Below are 21,566 nucleotides of genomic sequence, written 5' to 3'. Positions count from 1 at the left end.
CTTCACAACATTATAAGATTCTTCTTTTAATCTAGTACAACTTTAACTTCCCTAATAAGTCACAGATTATCTTTCTTGCTGAATTTTTGTTTTTAATAGATTGTATTTTTTTTGAAAATTTTGAATAATTTCTTTAAATATTTCCCACTGTTTATTTACCGCCGCAACCTTATAACCTATTTATCCAATCTTGAGCCGGCTACCCCCTCATATCTATGTCATTGACTTTTACGTTTAAGATTCTTGTTTTGGTCCCAAGTATACCACTGTCAAACTTAATATGAAATTTAACTGCATTGTGATCACTTTTCCCCAAAGGATCTTTTAGTGTGAGATTACTAATTAACCCTGTCTTATTAAATCAAAAATAGCTTTATTCCCAGTTGGTTTCACAATGTATTACTCTTAGGAAACTGTTGTCAAAATAATCTACAAATTCATCTTACAGACTAACTTTGCCAATTTGATTTGTCTCATATATTATTAAAGTTCCCTACTATTATTACATTGCCTCTGTTATAAACTCCAGTTATTTATTGATAAGTGTCTTGTTTAATAATATAACTCCTGTTAGGAGGCCTATAACCTATTTCCACCCATGTTACTCCTGATCTCCACCCATACTGATTCTACTTCCTGATATTCTGAGCCAAGGTCTTCTCTTCTCTTACTACTGTTCTTATGTCATCTCTTATTATCAGGACTAATCCTTTGTTTCTTTTCTGCTAATCTTTGTGAAACGTTACGAATCCTGGGTATATTTATTCCCCTACCTCCTTCATCTTGCAACCAGGGGCAGAAATTTTCCCCCATCAGAGGGGTTGTGCGGGGGTGGGCGCAAACCTGATCGGCACCCCCAGCCAGGGCTGCGCCGCCATTTTATGTGGCCCGCCCAGCGTGTTGCTCACCCAGAAGTGCTGAGCGCTCCCTGTGCGGGCGGGGGGTGTGTTGCCTAAGTCAGGAGTGCGTTCTTTTGCGCGCAGCGCAGAAATCTCCGAGGCACAGAGGTGCCTCAGGGAGATCAGTTAAAGGTTTTAAAATTTAAATAAAGGAAGATAAAAACTTTTAAAACATGTCCCCTCATGTGACATTGCCACATGAGCTGGGATATATCAAAGAATTAACATAAAATTTTTTATTAGATTTTAAAACACTTCATGAAACCTCATCCCGTCTGTGGATGAGGTTTCATGAAAAATGCAAAGGCCGCCTGGGCTCTTTGCCTGCCTGCCAACCTTAAGGTTGGACGGGTAGCTCATTTAATTGAGTTAATTAGGCTTTAAATGGCCTTAATAGGCCTTTGACAGTTTGGCGGGCACGCAGCCGAGTCAGCTGCGTGCCCATCGAACAGAAAATCTAAATGACGTGCGGTGATGTCGGGACGCCTGCCCGGCGTTACCGCATGAAATTTTACCTGTCAGTGAGCGGGCCCTGCTCGCCGACGGGAAAATGCTGCCCCATATCTCTGTAATGGTGATTAAATCAAACCCATTTATCTCTATTTGTGCCACTAGTTTGTCTATCTTGTTACAAATCGATTGTGCATTCAGATCAAGAACTTTAAATTTCACTTTTTACCACTATTCTTTGCATGGACCTTAGTGCATCAGCGAATATTACCATTAAACGCTCTGTCACTCCGCTCCCACTCTGCTTGTCTTTACACTCCATTGTTCTATCACCTCGATTTTTCTCTTTAGTTTTCTAAATTTCCTTTCACCTGACCCCTCCCTCCCTCTCTCTTTTAGTTCAAAGTCCTAGCCACAGTCCAGTTATACATTCACCAAGATATTGATCCGTATCCTCTTTAGGTGGTGCCCATCCCAACAAAGTATATCCCCTTCATTCTCCAGTACTACTGTCAATGCTCCATAGATTGGGACCCCTTTTTTTTCTACCCATTCTTTGAGCCACACATTTAATTCTCTAACCTGCTTAACCCTAAATCAGTATGCATATGTCTCAAGCTGTAATGCAAAGATTATTACCTTTGATGTTCTGCTTTATTAATTGGAACCCAATGAAGTGGATGATCTGACTCTCCCTAAAGGAAAGGAACTGCTAGAAAATATAATCATCCACCAGATAGCCTTTTTAACACAGCTAGATTATAACGGATATTATAAGGATACGAACATCTCTCCTCAACAATGTAACTCTCCACTGAAGAGTGTACAGAGATGGGTTCTTGAGTTCGGATACGGAAGGCTATATGAGAGACTGTATTTCCTAAGTTATATAAAGGTTTATTAAAGAACAGAACATGCAATTCACTTTTGATGGTAATCCCAACATTGATAGTTCTAGGAAAAGAAAATATAATCTTGTTTCTATTAGAGAATACAAGCCTTATTAATGTTAGAGAGATGTTTAAGATATCCTTCAATATTTAAAGTCATATTTATCTTAAATCCCCGAGTGGAAAGCTACCGAGTCTAGCAAGATAATCTATCCCAATTAAGAGAGGAAATATCATTACTACACTACAGTAGCAATGCTTGAAAGACACGAGTGAATTCAAAAAGTCTAAAAATCCTACTGTGTGGTTCCAGTATTTATACCATTAGACAAATGGATCAGCAGGACGCCTGTTGAGCAGTCATGATGGGCAAAATCCTTTGTCTTTGTCAACATTCTTCAAGCAAACAGAGTACTGAAATAGATAATGGTCACTACACTCAGTTTTCAGGATTCAGTTGACAAATTATTGAGGGTCATCCTTAAGGTAATTCATTGTTGGATTTAGTATCTTACAATTTATCAATGCCTTGCTGAGGTGATGTGGAGGCCAGTTCCTGTTTTTCTCAGGACTGCCTTGTGCTTGAGGAAATACCATATTCCATGCTACAGGATGTTGGTGTCCTTGAGCACAAAATTATGCCCAGGCATGTTTATAAACTTTTAAACCTTTGTCCAGAGAAGAACTCTGCTTTTAATTTTTGATCCCAACCTTGTAGAAGAATCACAATCTTAATATTACAACTCTGTATTTATAGTTGGATTCTCTTATAGCTCCATATTTGTAGCTGCATTCCTTCACACCAGTTCCTCAAACTCCCACCGCAGAACATCATTCTTGTTCTACATATGTCTTGGATCCTATGTGGAGCACACCAATTGGATCCCCCCCACCCCTCCTCTTAGAAGCAATGCCCTTGCAGGACATTTTGCTAGTGGTATTGGGAAGGGTTTAAACTAACTTGACAGGGAGGTGGGAACCAGCTGATAATAATAGAGGAAAAGCAAGCTGTACAAAGAATTGGAAGGGACCGATGGCAATAGAGTAAGAAATTGTAAGCTGTTAAGTGGGATTAGATGAAGAGGCAATATCTTAAGACCTAAATTCCTTTGCGATACATGTGTGTGAATGCATAGAGTGGTTAAAAAGGTTGGTGAGCTGTGGGGGAATATGATGATATGGCGATATTGGAGACGTGACTCAAAAAAGTGCAAGATCAGGTATTAAATATTCCTGAATACAAAATGTTTGGTAAAGATAGGGAAGGAAATAAAGTAGAAGTGGTGGTAGTATTAATTAAGGGTCATATTATTGAGCTGGGAAGAGATGCCCTAGAGGGGCCAAGGATAGAATCTATATGGTTAGAGCTAAGAAACAATAGAAATACCATTATGCAGCTAAGCGTATTCTAAATGTCACCTAATAGGAAAGATATAGATGAACAAATTTTCAAACTACAGAGAGGTGCAAAACTGTATAGTAATTATAATGGGAGAATGTAATTATCTTCATAAAGTCTGAGATAGTGATACAGGGCAAAGAGGGGAGAGAGGTTCAGAAGTGCTTCCAGGTGACTTTTCTACATCAGTATGTTTCCAATCCAATGAAGTATGGGGCATTGCTGGATCTTGTCCTTGGGAATGAGGTGGGCCAAGTGGATCAAGTGCAGCAGAGGAACATTTAGGGGACAGTAATCACAGTGTCATAAGGTTTAGGCTAGCTATGGAGAAATACAAGCAACAATCTAGCGTAAAAATAAGCAGTTAGGCAGTGGAGTGGGGCAACTTTAATGGGGTGAGAATGGATCTGGCCCAGATGAATTGGAATCAAATATTGGTGGCGAAACTATAATTGAACAAAGGGCTGCACTTGAAGAGGAGATAGTTTGGGCACAGCCAAGGTACATTGCCCCAAGTGGGAAATGACCAAACAAACCGAGAGCTCCCTGGATGAGGAAAGAAATCAAGAATACGATGAAGCTGAAAATGTGAATGCATCATAGATGACAGGATAAGTCCAGCATCTGCAGGCCTGTCAGCTTGACCTCAGTGGTGGGAAAGCTTTTAGTAATGTTGTTCCGGGACAGAATTAACAATCACTTGGACCAATATGGATTCATTAAAGAAAACCAGTATGGACTTAAGGGCAAATTGTGTTTAACAGCTTACTGAGTTCCTTGAGGTAACAGAGCGGATTAATGAGGTTAATGCAGTTGAAGTGGTGTACTTGGATTTCCAAAAGATGTTTAATAAAGTGTCACATAACAGGCTTGTCAGCAAAGATGATGCCCGTGGAATAAAGGGGACAGGGACAACATGAATATAAAGTTGCCTGAGTAATGGTAATGGTGAAAAGTTGTTTTTTGGACTGGAGGATGGTACGTAACACAATTCCCTAGAGGTGGGTATTAGGATCACTGCTTTTCTTCATCTAGAATGACTGCGACTTGGGTGTGCAGGCCATTTGCAGGCCATGCAAAACTTGGAAGTATTCTGAACTGTGAGGAGCATGATGATAGATTTCAAAAGGACAAAGACTGTTAGAATGGACAGACACATGACAAATGAAACTTAATATCATGAAGTGATACATTTTGGTAGGAAGGATGAGGAATGACAATGTAAAATAAAGAAGATAATTCTAAAGGGAGTGCAGAGGGATCCGGGGATATATGCGTACAAATTGTCAAACATGGCAAAGCAGGTTGAGAAAGTGGTTAATAAAGCATATGGGATCCTAGGCTTTATAAATAGAGGCATTAAGTACAAAAGCAAGGGAGGTGTTGTGAACCTTTATGAAACACTGTCTTAGCATCAACTGGAATATTATCTAATTCTGGGCACCATATTTTAAGAAGGATGTGAAGGCATTGGAGAGGGTGCAGAAAAGATTTACAAGAATGGTTCTGGGGAAGAGAGACTTCAATTACGTGGATAGATTGGCAATGTTGGGACTGATCTCCTGAGAGAAGAAAACGTTATGTGGAGATTTGATAGAATTGTTCAAAATCATGAGGGGCCTGGACAGGGTGCATAGGGTGTAATTGTTTCTATTGGCGGAAGGGTCGAGAGCGAGAGGACACTGATTTAAGGTGATTAGCAAAAGAACCAGAGACGACCTGAGGAAAAGCTTGATGCAGCATGTGGTTCGGATCTGGAATACACTGCATGATAGTTTGGTGGATGCAGATACAATTGTCACTTTGACATGGAATTGGATAATTACCTGAAGAGAGAGTATTTACAGGTCTGTGGGAAAAGGTGGGGTAGCGGTTCTAGCTGAGTTACTCTCACAGAGTACCGGCACAGACATGGACTCCATCTGTGCTGTAACCATTCTAAGATTTTGTAAGCTCTTCTCCATCCATAAGATGTCCCACACCCTGGCAGGCAACACAACTGCAACTCCCACTCTCGATGGCAGAGAACAATATCTTTTACCCATTCTATGCTGTCCCCTATCACTACTTATTTTCTTTTCACTCCTTCCTTTTGAATGGGCACCTGCACGATGGTGCTATGGTCAGTTTGCCCATCCATCCTGCCATCTTGTTCTCATCCACATAGGCAGCTAGTACCTCCTGCCTGTTGGATAAAGACAAGGGCTGAGACTCCTCCATCACTACATGCTGGCTCTGCATACCTGCCTGACTCAGTCATACCCCCTGCCCTTACCGACCTAAAGTACGATTTAACCTAAGGGATGCGACTGCCTCCCAGAACAAAATGTCCAGGTAATTCCACCCCACCACCACCGATGCCCTGTAATGTCTGCAGCTCAGATTTCAATCCAACAACACCGAGTTAAAGTTCCTTGAGCTGCAGACGTTCATTACGGATGTGGTTATACTGGACTGCACTGCTGTCCAGAAGCTACTCTCACGTGCTGTAGCTATGGCTGTCCTTGACTCCCTGTCCTTCTATGTCTAACTGTTTAATTAGTTGTAATCAGTTGAATTGATTATTTTGCTTCTATGAGTTAATTCATTCATCTAGTTTATTTAATTAAGTGATACGAGGTTAGAGATACTAACTTAGAGCTAGTTCAGAGTTTAATGCACCTCCTGAGCTTAAAGAACAAAATGAAACTTCAGTAGCAACCAACCTGTCTGCTGCCTTGTGACATGACTCCTTGATTTTTTGTTCATCTGCTTTTGAGTCCCTTTCCTGCAATGCTGTGGGCTCTGTTGCTTCCACTGCCACCTGGCTGTTTATATTCAAACCTAAGGTGAGGACAGGAAGGAGTGTAGGGTGTTGAGTAGTATGTATAGGAAGAGGGACCAATGATGATAGCCTGAAGGAGTGTATAAAAGGAATTTAATTCAGAGACGTGCAAGTTGATGCATTTTGGCCGAAGGGATAGTGGGAGGCAATATAAACTCAATGACAGTTCTAAAGACTGTGGAGAGACAAAAGAACCCAGGGTTCATGTGCATAGGTCTTTGAATGTGGCAGAACATATTGAGAGGGTAATTAGCAAAGCTTATAGGATCTTGGCCTTTGTCGATAGAGGCATTGAGTACAAATGTAGGGAAGTTATGCCAAACCTTTATAAACCCTGGTTAAACCACAACTAGAGCACTGCATCCAGTTCTGGTCACCACGCTTTAGGAGGGATGTGAAGCTTCTTGAGCGGGTGCAGAGGAGATTTACCAAAATGATTCCAGAGATGTGGGACTTCATTAAGTTAGCTTAGGAAAGTTGGGGTTCTCCTTGAAGCAAAGAAGATTGAGGGTAGATTTGATAGAGGTGTACAAGATTATGACAGGTTTAGATAAGGCAGACAAAGAAAAACTGTTGCCACTAGCTGCTGGTACAGGGACTAGGCAACATAGATTTAAGGTTTTGGGCAAAAGATGCTGGGAGGGAAAGTGGTGGGGATATGAGAAGAACTTTTTTACATATATTTTTATAAATATAGAATTGCATCATGGAAAGGTTGCAGCACATTTGGCCCATCATGTCCTTAGGTCACTGTGAGAGCTACTCAGTTAGTCCCATTCACCTGCCTTTTCATTGTAGCCCTTCAATTTTTTTCCTGTAGATGATTTTCCAGCTCCCTTTTGCATTCCAGATCCTAATCACTCGCTGCATAAAAAAGTTTTTCCCCGTGTTGCCTGTGTTTCGTTTGCTAATCTGCTTTAATTGGTTTTCCTCTGGTTTTTGGTCCTTCAGCCAATGGAAGTAGTTTCTCATAACTTACAAGGGTGATGGAAGGGGAGGCAATCAATCAGTTTGAAAGGAAATTGGATAGGCACTTGAGGGAAGTAAACTTGCACGGCTATGGGAATAGAGCAGAGGACTGGGACTGACTGGATTGCTCTACAGAGAGCTGGCATGGATTCAAGCAGACATTTTGCTGTTGATCCAGAAGAACCCTGTTTGTCGGCGTCCCTGGAATACAGCATTTGTGTTTAGCTGAGCAGAGCTTGGAGGATCCTATGCCTTCCAATCCTGCACTTCCGTCCCTGTCGTCTTCTTCTGCTCTTTCTTGTGATTTGAGAGTGTCTAAGCTAGTGCAAGGTCTGCATAAGCCCTGTGATGGTGCACCCTCAGAATGTGTGAACTCTTCTGAAGAGTCGGCGGCATTTTTGTCCTGACCACCGCCTGTGGGACACTATAGGAGATTAAAATTCAGAATTAGAACTCTTGAGTTAAAAATGTTTCATGACCATATTTTACTCAGCTGCTGACATCAAGTCAATATGAGTGACTGTTCTGTGCCATGTGGCTGTCTGGTATTTAATTATTTCCCCATTAGTTTGGGGGGCTCCATCTCTGATGGCCAAACATGCCAAAACTCCCCTAATGTCCAGCTGTCACTTGAGAAATGGCTGGAAGGTCATTTTGGTTTTTTGTCTGTCTCTGATGTTCTGTGTTCTATTCTCTTGCAAGGAAGGGAGAGATCTATGAGTGAGAGTATTGCCATTTATTGAATAGATGGATGGAGAGCATTTGTTGAGGGTCACTATGAGCAAGAGGCATGACATTGCATAAAAATGAGAGTGAGAGTCAATGCTGGATGGAGAAATGGGGCGGTGAGAAATGTATAGACAGATGGCGATGGGTGCACTTACAAGTTAAGTGGGTGTTGTTTTTTATTTATTCACGGGGTGTGACGTCGCTGGTTATGCCAGCATTTATTGCCCATCCAAATTGCCCTCGAAGGTGATGGTGAGCTGCCTCCTTGAACCGCTGCATTCCCTGTGGTGTAGGTATGCCCACAGTGCTGTTAGGGAATTTCAAGATTTTGACCCAGCGACAGTGAAGGAACGGCGATATATTTCCAAGTCAAGATCATGAGTGGCTTGGAGGGGAACTTCCAGGTGGTAGTGTTCCCATGTATCTGCTGCCCTTGTCCTTCTAGATGGTAGTGGTGGTGGGTTTGGAAGTGCTGTCTAAGGAGCCTTGGTGAGTTGCTACAGTGCATCTTGTAGGTGGTACACACTCCTGCCACTGTGTATCGATGTGAGGGTGTGAATGTTTGTGGATGAGGTACCAATCAAGCGGGCTGCTTTGTGCTGGATGGTGTTAAGCTTCTTGAGTGTTGTTGGAGCTGCACTCATCCAGGTGTGAGGCATGGTTTGCTGGAGTAGGCTTGAATATCCATTTATATAATGGCATAACCTGCGAATGTATGATCTGAACTGGATATTGTGTCTTTCCACATCCTCACATGCTTCAGCAAACTTTCAGTGGGTGGATTCATTTTATTTTAATGATACAAGACCATGAATGTTAATCTGCTCTACTTTACGGGCAACAAATTGACGTATTTAAAATTGACAAGTTTGTCCTTGCTTATTGGATCTCACTCAGACTTATCATTACACAGCAAGCCACATGTTTCTTGCTAGCTTGTATTCACTGGAATTTAGGCGTCTTGTATTCTGCTTGCTCCCTGACCCAGGCCAGTAGGGTTGCCAGTTAAATTGGTAACATCCTCCACATAATGGAAACCAGATCAGGCCTTGAGTGCTCGCAGGCAAAACAGAAGTGACCACTAAAAGTAATAAAAACAAAAATGCTTGAAAAGCTCAGCAGGTCAGGCAGCATCTGTGGTGAGAAACAGAGCTAATGTTTCAAGACTCCTTTCATCAGAACTACATATGCTGCCTAGAATCATCTGTGTGTGCCAGCAGTTTATTTGTCTTGATCTAATAAAAATAATTAGTTTGGTGGCTGGCTCAATCTTTCAAGAGCTTAGAGACGTTCCTTCATTCTGGTGGTTTAAATGTCTACAAGACTGCTCCCCTGAATTAGAAAAAATGTGCTAATACTTACTGCATTAAAATCTTTGAATCTTAGATATCTAAATTATATTGTAGCTTAAACTAACATTCCTTTCCCAGTAGAATAGATGTAAATCCAGAAATGTGACATTAATGTGGTCTACTAAATGAAGTATTTGATAAAGTTGCTCTTGTGTTTGTGTCACATTTAAAGATAGTGATTGCTTGCTGTGATTTCATTAGTACAGCAACAGTCATTTTCAGGTTAGCAAGCTGTAACTAGTGGAGTGCCAGAGGGATCAGTGTTGGGCCCTGAAATGTTTACAATCTACATCAATGACTTGGATGAAGGGACCTAATGTGTGGGTTGCTAAATTTGCTGATGACACAAAGATAGGTAGGAGAGTAAGTTGTGAAGAGGACATAAGGAGTCTGCAAAAGGATATTGATAGGTTAGGTGAGTGGGCAAAACTTTGGCAAATGGAATATAATGTGGGAAAATGTGAGGTTGTCCACTTTGGCAGGAAGAATAGAAAAGCAGTATATTATTTAAATGGAGAGAGGTTGCAGAACCTGGTGGTACAGAGAGATCTGGGTGTCCTGGTACATGAATCACAAAAAGTTGGTATGCAGGTGCAAATGATCGGGAAGGCAAATGGAATGATGGCGTTTATTGCAAGGGGAAAGGAATATAAAAGTAGGGAAGTTTTGCTACAATTGTATAGGGCTTTGCTGAGACCACATCTGGAATACTGTGTACAGTTTTGGTCTCCATACTTAAGAAAATATATAATTGCATTGGAAGCAGTTCAGAGAAGGTTCACTTGATTGATGAAGGGGTTAGAACCATAGAACACCACAGCACAGAAAAACAGGCCATTCGGCCCTTCTAGTCTGTGCCGAAATATTTTTCCACTAGTCCCATTGACCTACACCCAGTCCATAACCTTCCAGACCTCTCCCATCCATGTATCTATCCAATTTATTCTTAAAACTTAAGAGTGAGCCTGCATTTACCACGTCAGATGGCAGCTCGTTCCACACTCCCACCACTCTCTGAGTGAAGAAGTTCCCCCTAAACCTTTCCCCTTTCACCCTAAAGCCATGTCCTCTCGTGTTTATCTCTCCTAATCTAAGTGGAAAGAGCCTATTTGCATTTACTCTGTCCATACCCCTCATAATTTTGTAAACTTAATTATCTTATGAGGAAAGGTTGGACAGGTTGGGCCTGGATCCACTGGAGTTTAAAAGAATGAGCAGTGATCGTAATGAAACATATAAGATCCTGAGGGGGCTTAACCAGTTGGCTGCTGAAAGGATGTTTTCTCTTAAGGGAGAGACTAAAACTAGGGGACACAGTTAAAAATAAGGGGTCTCCCATTTAAGATGGAGATGAGGAGAATTTTTTTCACTGAGGGTCATCAGTTTGCGGAATTCTTTTCCCCAGGCTGCAGTGGAGGCAGGGTCTTTGAATATTTTTAAGGCTGAGTTAGGCAGATTCTTAGCTAATAAGGGAGTCAAAGGTTATAGGAAGTAGACAGGAAAGTGGAGTCGAGACCATAATCAGATCAGCCATAATGTTATCAAATGGCGGAGCAGGCTGGAGGGGCTAAATGTCCTACTCTTAATTTATATGTTTGTTCGTATGTAGTACCATTAATGTGGAAGTGAATAAAATCTTTAAGGAGATATATTGCATGTAATGTATTAGTTAATGTAAAGTAGCTGATTTTTAGGCCTCAATATAACCCTCACTTGACCCTTTCCAGGGGTAAATATCCTGAAACTGGACATCCTGCTTCTAAGTCCTTGGATTTTTAAAAAAATATTTATGGGTTGTGGGCATTGCTGGCTAGGCTAGCATTCATTGCCCATCCCTAATTTCCTTTGAGAAGGTGGCGGTGAGCTGCCTTCTTGAACCGCTGTGGTGTAGGTGCACCCACAGTGCTGTTAGGGAGGAAGTTCCAGGATTTTGACCCAGCGACAGTGAAGAATAGCGATATCTTTCTAAGTCAGGATGACGAGTGGCTTAGAGGGGAACTTCCAGGTGGTGGTGTTCCCATGTGCCTACTGCCCTTGTCCTTCTAGATGGTAGTGGTCATGGGTTTGGAAGGTGCTGTCTAAGGAGTCTTGGTGAGTCGCTGTAGTGCATCTTTTATATGGGACACTCTGCTGCCACTGTGTATCTATGGCGGAGGAAGTGAATGGCTGCCAATCAAGGGGGTTGCTCTGACCTGGATGTTGTCAAGCTTCTTGAGTGTTTTTGGAGCTACTCTCATCCAGGCAAGTGGGGAGTATTCCATCACACTCCTGACTTGTGCCATGTTGATGGTGGACAGGTAGTGGAGGCGGGGTCATTGAATATTTTTAATTCAGAGGTAGATAGATTCTTGTTAGGCAAGGGAATCAAAGGTTATCGGGGTTAAATGGGAATGTGGAAATCGAAACACAAGAAGATCAGCCATGATCTTATTGAATGGCGGAGCAGGCTCGAGGGGCCGAATGGTCCCTTGTTCTTATGTTCTTTGGGGAATCAGGAGGTGAGTTATTTGCTGTAGGGTCCCTAGCCTCTGTCCTGCTCTTGTAGCCAAAGCATTTACATGGCTAGTCCAGTTCAGTTTCTGATCAATGGTAACCCCCCCCAAGGATGTTGATAGTGGGGGATTCAGTGATGATTATGTCATTGAATATCAAGGGGTGACGGTTAGATTCTCTCTTGTTGGAGATGGCCATTGCCTGGCACTTGTGTGGCGCGAATGTTACTTGCCACTTGTCAGCTCAAGTCTGGATATTGTCCAGGTCTTGCTTCATTTGGACATGGACTGCTTCAGTATCTGAGGAATGGCAAATGGTGCTGAACATTGTGCAATCATCAGTGAACATCCCCACTTATGATGGAAGGCTGATCATTGAAGAAGATTCCTGGTCGTTGTAACATTTACAGTGCCAATTCCGGTCATGGACAAGGCTCCCGCTAAAAGCAGGCAGGCACCTACTTAAGATTTAAAAGTTCAGGCTCCATGACGTATCAGTGCCACAAAGTAGTTTTAAGATCCACTTGGAGAACTGCAGGAAGCAGCCACCTGGCCAGTGCCCAGGTAAGTTTTGAAACTTGGCATGTTGTTCAGCTCCTTGTGTGCTAGGAGAAGCAGGAGTACTCTCTCCAGGCCCCTTGAGTAGTCTTGGCCCCTCAAAAGTCTTTGCGCCTCCCTAGTCCCAGAATTCCCATGATTTTTGGTGAATCCCCAGCTCCACCATTCCTCCTCACCCCCTAACCCCATTGAAAGGAAACCCCACCTACTTCTCCCATGATGATGAGGGAACCCTCTCCACATGCTGGCCGCTGGGTACTATTTCCTAAGGGTCCATGGCTATGATGTCGTAATGCCAGATGCCCAAACTTGTCTGCTTGCCAGGTAATCAATCTAGTTGGGTGTTGGGTGGGAATCTGGAAATATTTATTCAAATGCAGTGTGGTGTTAAGACCAACAAGCCTCCATGTCCCCAACCTTGCAGGGTTCATCGTCCAATATTGGGCTCCCATATACACCCTATCCACTACTCCCATGCAGTTGTTTGAAAAAAAATGGAGGCCTTGGGTTTGGCCCAGCAGTTGAAGAGAATGAAAAAAGACCAGAAATGGTAATATTGGAGGAATGTGACGACTGATTTTAAACATTTTACATTGTTGTTCTTTTGCTTTGTGAAATTGAATGGAACCATTTTTAAACTGAATAAAGCTCTTATTGCTGACTAATATCCTGTTTAATTGTCAGTAATAATGAATCTGAACTTCCCTTTTGTTTCTATAACAGTGAACCTTTGTATCTTGGCAGAAGAAAGTACTTTAGTCAAGAGCAGATGAGAGGAGCGATGGATTTTTCTGAATGAAAACCAAAGTATGGCAGTGATGTTTACATCAACGAATGTGCAAAATTGGGATTTTTTTCCCCATGTGTTTTCTGTTTTTTACAATGTGTGTCATATGTGGGCATCCACATGATAAACTAACAATGTTCAAATCATGTTAATTAGTTTGCTTTTCTTCTTTGAACCTTAGATCTATACGTGTGGATTTGAATGGTCAACATAATTGTTCAAAATTTTTCTGCATCCAATGTTTTCGAGTTCTTGCCATAAACCAACTTTGTGCTTCATAGTAGTTACCCCTTTTCCCTGGAAATTTCTAAAACTGTTCTAATTGCTGATATGATTTTTCAAAAATAAGAAATGATCCAATTAAAACTAATTCAACTGCATGTGCTTAGGAAGTTTTTATGCAGGTTATCGAAGGCACATACTCTTGATGCTATGTGCTTGATGAATTCCATGGGTTGCACCTTTTGGAAATGGGCACCCCAGTTTAGAAAATACCAACTGATTGGAAATCTTTGGGGAATAAAATTACTTTCTTCTTGTCTCTTCCCCCCCCACCTTCACTGTTGTGTGCATGAAGCATTCTTGGATTGGATGTGGTATAAATTAGGGGCAACAAGAGTTGTATCCTTGCAATGCTATGTATGAATGGAAGAATTCTAGATAACACCTTAACTTCTGGCCAAAAATATCCCCGACTGACCAAGAATCAGCCTAATGCTGAGTCATAATACCTTAGGAGTGTGCCGGACTAAACACCATTATTTTTGTTTTCTTCGCAACAGTAAAATAGGGCAGCTATACTGTTTGAAAAAGCAGTATCTTCTGAGATTCTTAAACCTGGGGAGGGGAAAATGTGGCCTGAAAGTGAAAGGATTTGTGGCTTGTAAAAGAAAAACTTTGTGTGTCTTGACAATTAAGCTGTTCTCCTTACTTCATGTTCACTTTACCATATCTAAATTGTATGAGGGCAAGGGTACCAAAACAATTGATAAATAGGTTTTATTATATAATTGGTTAATCTAGAAATAAATTTGCTGCTCAAGTTAAATTTTAAAATAATTTCAATATAAAATTCTTACATCCCAGAAGGCCCTAGATTTGACTCCTGCTTTGTGATAAGTTAGATAAACTCAACTAGGGCAGTACTTAAGGTGCTGCAATTGGCTATTGTGTGATCGAGTGGAATAAAAAGTGAGATTCTTATTCCTGTCCAGTTGAAAAACGTTCTTGCATGGGCATTGGGTAAGGATGCTGGGCTTCATTGTGTTGCCTTCCATGTTCTAGTAGCCTGCTGACTCACTGCATGGGTTTCCACATTGAGAAAAGTAATTTAAGTGAAGCATTGAAGGGCTTCCAGCTCTTTCAGTAAGAGTTGGCACTTTGAGGGGAGAAAATTGAAGGAGGGTGTTGATAAATATAAACCATTGTGCTCCACTTTGTCCAATTGATTTGCAAAGATGTGAATTCTACACAAATGTGTATGCATTGCTCTTTGAATGGTGGTATTTTGGCCTAACCCTTGAGGAAAATAGCTAGTTCCACAGTTGCAGATTACAGATGCTTAAATCTTGTTTTCTAATAACTTTTCCATGCAGGGATATTTTTCAAATCTGTTCAAATTATACATATGTATCTAAAACAAAAATCGGGACAAATGTATCTGTCTATATTAGAGCTGTAATTTTCCCCAAGGATTATCAATCTTAATTCTGAGAATGCAATACTATTTTGATGTGGTATAGAGGCAATATATAATGTTATACCCTTGAGCTAAAATGTCAACTGTGATTGGTTTACAAATTTCTGTGAGGAAAGTTAATTCATAATTGTCTTCAAATTGACATGTGGACATAAATTAGCATACAACAAAACTGGAGTCAACCTGAATGAATAAAAACACATTATTTTCTTAATTCAATACCAAACTGATGTGATACTTTGAATTGTACACAGCTGACCACTGCAAAGTGCTAATAGAATCAGTATTTGTAAATGCTGTGCCATCTTTGTAAAAGAAAACTACACACCTGCTTTTGAAGAACAATTATAAAATATAGTATTGTTTTTAAAAAAAGCTTAATGAGTATTGGCACTGCCCAGTGTGCCTTTGCGCCATGTAAATCAGAAGATTACAGGTTTAATTTGTGCTAACTTCTCAGCCAAGGTACTTTTTGGATGCTATAACTGACATCATTACTCCTGAGCTGGGGAAGTTGGGGGGAAAGCAACCAGTGTTACGATAATTCATTTGCTATCCAGCAATCCTGCTGGAAAGGATGCACATATCTGGACAGGAAATGAAAACACCATCAAGCTCCACAATAGTGCACTGCATGGTGAATAACCTACTGGCAGTCAATGTCTGTATTCACATGAAAAATAACCATTTTGTCATGCTGGTTGAAGAAAAATTGTGTCGAAGATATAGGAACTCTATGCTCTTTTAAAAAAAATAAAATATTAATCCCGGCCCTTTTAAGGTTCTGGAAGGTTCAGCCAGTTGTCGCACCATGGAAGAAACACTAATGTGCACCAGGCCCATTTAAATGTCTTTGTAACACTATAATCATTACCATAAATGTTTACTGTACATTGACCAGGACAGTAAAATGTTACCAAGAAATGTTTTTGTAATGTTTACATTGTATTTATGTGCAATAAAGCTTCTTTAACATATGGGATACATCTACTTGCCTTCTACATATAGAATTGGCAGCAAGGCAGCTTTCATTATGCTGTATGTTGCAATAATTGATCTTGTATGTGCATTATACTATGTAAAAATTACTTAAAATTGCATGACACAATGTTTTTATTGATTGCTCATTGAGTAAGCTTTTGGGACAACGAAACCAATGAGGCTTCAAGTTGTGTGAATTTTTAGTTATGGGTTCAGCTGATATATGGCACTTGGTCAGACAAGCCACAAACTTAATTTTGTGTTTAATAACTGGGTAATTGATCTGAGGAAACCTTTATGATGACCCCAGGCTTACTAACACTTGAATGCTCCATCAATCCTTCATCCAGGAATCCTAGTTTAACACACACATTCTTGGAAGTAGTCCATCATGAGTGCAATCAATGGGTATTTAAATAAAAATATACAGTGTTCTGCAGCAATTAAAGTTTGCCTTATAGAAAATGTTGCAATAGCTTTTTCTGAGTAATGTGAAACATATGATGAGGCAGCTTTATCCTTAGGTGGTGCACTTTAAAAGGCACTAGACATGAATGGTGTGTGCTCTAGAAATGTTGTTTTGTGCAGTATTTGTATTTTAAAATATCCAAGTCTTTGAAGTAATGTCTAGTTGTCAATCATCATTTTCTTCATATGATTATGTATGCATTTTGGGATTTTATTGTTTTATATGTATCTTTTCTGTTATGTTTCTCCTTTACAAATACTACACCTCTGGACATTTGTATTTTTTAATCAAACCATTCCTTTGTGTATATACCTTCAGACTTTGGGAATGCTGCTTTTATGATCTTTGCAACATACTTTTTGAATAATTCTACAAATGGGGGAAAATGTTTAATTGAAATCTAACTTGAAAGTTAGTCCACAGTACTGTTTGTATTAGATCTTTAGCAAGCAGTACAACTACTACTAGTATTTATATAATGCTGCAAATTTACATTTAAAACTTCAAAAACAATGGAATGTAGATATGATTTAAGCAGGTGTTTAAGTAAAATACCTTTTGGCTTGCAGTGACTGTAGACTAAATGATATTGTCCTTTAAAGTTTTCAAACTAGCATGTTAATCACTGTATTTACAAAGGTTATCAAATTTGTCACTTTTTTGAATAAAATATGAAATATAAATAATTTTGTAATACTTTGCTTTTGGTGGAGTACTACTATGCTACTGCAACCAGAAATTTATGAACAAAAGTGGGGTAATTGAGCAAAACCACTGCTGTTCCTGAACTACAGGGGAGTTAGAGAAAGGTGTGCAATATCAGAATCTGTCAAAAGGAGCTGATGTATATTGCATTTTTCCAGGGTTTTAAAGTTTGCTGAGAAAAGAATGCTCTCATGTGTATATAATAGTTGAGGTACAGAACTAACCTTTATACCTTCCAGGCGTGCATACACAAAATAAACATTTTGTTTAGGTGAATCAGTATTCCTTTCCTCATGCCATTCTCATTTGCCTAGCAAGTTGTACCTGTGAAAATCTTTTTGGGGTTTGGTTTAGTTATCAGCCTTAATTCCTTTAGCTCCCAATTTGTTGACCACTGATTGGGCTATAATTCCATTAATGCAACTGACCTCCTGTATCTGTTCAAATGGTTGTACCTGCACGTGCGCGCACACTCCACCAGCAGGAGTTATGAAGTTGATTTCAGAAGTGGGATTCCTGATTAATACCACGTCTAGCACCCAAACTGTTGATGTAGCTGAGATGTGAAATTCAACACAGCAGGAACTAAAGCTATAAATCTGAAACTCCTTGCCTAACAGCACTGTAGGTGTGTCTACATCATATGGATTGCAGTGGTTCAAAGCGGCGGCTCACCAGCACCTCCTCTAGGCAATTAGGGATGGGCAACAAATGCTGGCTTTGCCAGCGATGCTCACATTCCGTGAAAGAATAAAATAAATCTTTAATACTGTCTTTACCCTCAAACTATTGAAAAAGTTTAAATCTTATAAAATACCTTCAATGAACATAAGTGACTTCCCCTCCCCACACAATGCCATGCTGGAAAATATTCATTATCACTGGTAAATTACAGAGCCAATAGGTTTATGAACACATACAAACATAGGGTGAGGGTTGGCCATTCAGCCCCACAATCTATTCCATTTATTTACACCATGGCTGGTGATTGACTGAATGTTAGATTGATTCCTGGGATGAAAGGTTTATCCAATGAGTAGTTGAGTTGAATGGGCCTAAAGTCTCTCGAGTTTAGAAGCAGAATAGGTGATCTAATTGAAATGAGTTGCTGAGAGGGCTTGACAGGGTAGATGCTGGAAGACCCTTTCCCTGGCTAGAGAGTCTAGAACTAGGAGGCATAGACCTTGATTTTTCCCTCCTGAGACAGGAGGAGCAAATTGGAGTGGCCAACAGCTTTGAAGATGATAGAGCAGTCATGCAGGACAAGGGGTGCCTATGCAATGTAGTTTCATTTGTACATAGTGGAAAGAGATTAATGGGCCTTATAATTCCTTGTCCAGGTTGGAATCCTGTCCAGGGCCAATACAGGAGCTGATGTCAAATAGAGCTGGTAGGGTGACCATGGATCTCTGCAGCTGGCTTCTGGAAGCTCAACTATTCAACCATCCCAGTGTTTCTAAGGCTCCCAAAATAATTTCCATAATACCATTCTTTTGATCATTCTCTTTAGAAGGTCCGTTCTTTAGTAAGTTTATCTTGATGCAGGCATTAGAATCACCCAGAAGTTCCACCCACTCCTTAATGAGAAATTCAATTGAGATTTATGTTGAAAATAGAATTAATGAAAGATTGCAATCTGGTATGTGCATCTTCTTTGAATTGAAAATATTCTCCACAAATTATTTTTGACCTACAATTATGTAAATGTTTTTAAATATTCAAAATTACTTTAGTTTAATTATTGAATTTCAAAACACATTGCATTGCTTCTTCTGGAATCAACAAACTAGTGACAGGGAGCAAAACCTAGGACAAAAATCCCCATAGAAGTAAGAGACAACATAAAACGAAAAAGCATATAAAAATGCAAAAAATTGGATGCTCCATCGTGGTAGCGTCCACAAGTGTTAGCAGTCTACCACTTCCATGTTGAACAGGATAGATTCTGAGTTCTGTGCACAGCTCTGTGCAAGATTGGTGATGGACTGCTCCATGCTCCTTGACACTGGCAACAAACTTTACAGTCATAGTCATTACAGCACAGAAGGAAGCCATTTGGTCCATTGAGTCCATGCCAGCTCTCTCTAGAGGAACCCTGTGAGTACCATTCCCCCTGCTCTCTTCCTGTAGCCCTGCAAGGTTGTTTCCCCCAAGTGCTCATCTAATTTCCTTTTGAAATTATTGATCATCTCCTCTTCTACCACTCTTATGAACAACAAGCCCTAGGTCATTACCACTAGCTGTGTAAAAAGGTACTTCCTCACATTCTCTCCCTCACCCCTCCCCCCCAACCCCACATCTTGCCCAAATCACCAGGAGAGCAGTACTGAGAAAACTGCTGGAGCTGTGGGCTGACAAGTCTCTGAATCCTGATGAACTATATTTTAGGGTCTTAAAAGATGTAGCTAATGAGGTAGCTGGTACACTGGTGCTAATTTTCCAAAATTTGCTAGATTTTGAAAAGGTTTCATTAGGCTAGAAAGTAGCCAATATAACCCCTCTATTCAAGAAAGGAGGGAGGCAGAAAACAGGAAACTATAGGCCAATTAGCTTAATGTCTGTCGTGGGGAAGTTGTTAGAATCGACCATTAAGGAGATTACAGCTGGGCACTTAGAAAATCTCAAGGTAATTGGGAAGAGTCAACATGGCTTTGTAAAAGGGAAATCATGTTTAACCATTTTTTTTTTAGCCTTTTGATGAGTAATATGTGCTGTGGATGAAGGGGAGCCTATAGACATACTGTACTTGGATTTCCAGAAGGCATTTGATAAGGTGCCACATCAAAGGTTATTGCAGAAAATAAAAGCTCACAGTGTAGGGGGTAACAATTAGCATGGTTAGAAGATTGGCGGGCTCGCAGAAAACAGAGCATGTATAAATGGGTCTTTTTCCGATTGGCAAGATGTGATGAGTGGAGTCTGGCAGGGGTCTGTCCTGGGGCCTCAACCTTTTACAATTTACATCAATGACTTAGATGAAGGGAGTGATGGCAAGGTAGGTAAATTTGCAGATGACACAAAGAGAGGTAGGAAAGTATGTTGTGAAGAGAAATATAAGGAGGTTGTAGATGGATATAGATAGTTTGAGTGAGTGGGCAAAGTCTGGCAAATGGAGTTTAATGTGGGGAGATGTGAAGTTGTTCACTTTGGCGGGAAGAATAAAAAAAGAGTATTACTTAAATGGAGAATGGCTGCAAAATTCTAAGGTGCAGCGGGATCTAGGTGTTCTAGTAAATGAGTCACAAAAAGTTAGTATGCAGGTACAGCAAGTAATTATGAAGACTAATGGAATCCTATCCTTTATTATGAGAGGAATTGAACATAAAAGTAAGGATGTTATGCTTCAGTTATACAGGGCATTGGTGAGACTGCATGTCAAATACTGTTTGCAGTTTTGCTCTCATTTAAGGAAGGATGTAAATGCATTGGAGGTGGTTCAGCGGGGGTTTACTAGATTGATACCTGGAATGAGCAGGTTGTCTAATGAGGAAAGGTTGGGCAGGCTGGGCTTGTTTCTGCTGGAGTTCGGAGGAATGAGGGGGAAATTTGATTGAGGTATATAAGATCCTGAATGGTCTTGGCAAGGTGTTTGTGGAAAGGATTTTTCATCTTGTGGGTGAGTCCAGAACTAGGGGGCACTGTTTTAAAATTAGTGATCACCCTTTTAGGACAGAGATGAGGAGATTTTTTTCCTCTGGGGGTTGTGCGACTTTGGAACTCTCTCCCTCAGAAGATAGTGGAGGTGGGGGTCATTGAATATTTTTTAAGGTGGAGGTAGATAAGATTCTTGTTAGGCAAGGGAATCAAAGGTTATCAGGGGTAGATGGGAATGTGGAATTTGAAACACAAGATCAGTTATGATCTTATTGAATGGCGGAGCAGGCTCAAGGGGTCACATGGCCTACTCCTGTTCCTATTACGTTCTTAAAACATTAAACCTTTGTCCTCTAGTACTGTCAGCTAATGGGAAAAGATTTGTCTTTTTTTTACCCCTTAATTCTTTTATGGGATGTGTACATCACTGGCAAGGCCTGCATTTGTTGCCCCATCCCTGAGTGGCTTCCTAGACCAGTTTAGAGGGCAGTTAAGAATCAACCACATTGGTGTGGGTCTGGAGTCAAATGCCAGCCAGACTAGGTTTCCTTCCCTAAAGGACATTAATGAACCAGATGGGTTTTTACAACAATCAATTATAGTTGTTTTGCCATTCCTGTGTTGTTCCCAGGTCAAACTCACTTCTAGAATTAATTCCAGCACCTGCTCAAGTCAAAATGCATCTGTCCTTTCAGAGTTGCATCCTGACTAAATAGTGCAGGCTAGTGTGAACTTGTGCCAGCCTCTCATAATTTTGTGCCCCCACACC

At 40.6% G+C, this 21,566-nt stretch overlaps 1 protein-coding gene across 3 annotated transcripts in view; it reads left to right on the top strand.

Moving 5' to 3' along the window:
* rell1 (RELT like 1) overlaps positions 1 to 17,168 on the top strand; it is a 79,645-nt gene extending 62,477 nt beyond the window's left edge. For 2 of the 3 annotated variants that reach the window (XM_078546116.1, XM_078546123.1), the window contains exon 8: positions 13,307 to 17,168. In XM_078546116.1, the coding sequence (XP_078402242.1) occupies positions 13,307 to 13,361 (55 nt within the window). In that variant the 3' untranslated portion in view covers positions 13,362 to 17,168. The remainder of the gene's footprint in view (positions 1 to 13,306) is intronic. The other variant, XM_078546128.1, reaches the window with a different exon arrangement.
* The last annotated feature ends 4,398 nt before the right edge of the window (positions 17,169 to 21,566 follow it).

This window comes from Cetorhinus maximus, chromosome 1 (genome assembly GCF_964194155.1).
Source record: "Cetorhinus maximus chromosome 1, sCetMax3.hap1.1, whole genome shotgun sequence".
NCBI lineage: Eukaryota > Metazoa > Chordata > Chondrichthyes > Lamniformes > Cetorhinidae > Cetorhinus > Cetorhinus maximus.
Note: the sequence above shows the minus strand (reverse complement) of the source record. Positions and strands in the feature narration are given on the sequence as shown.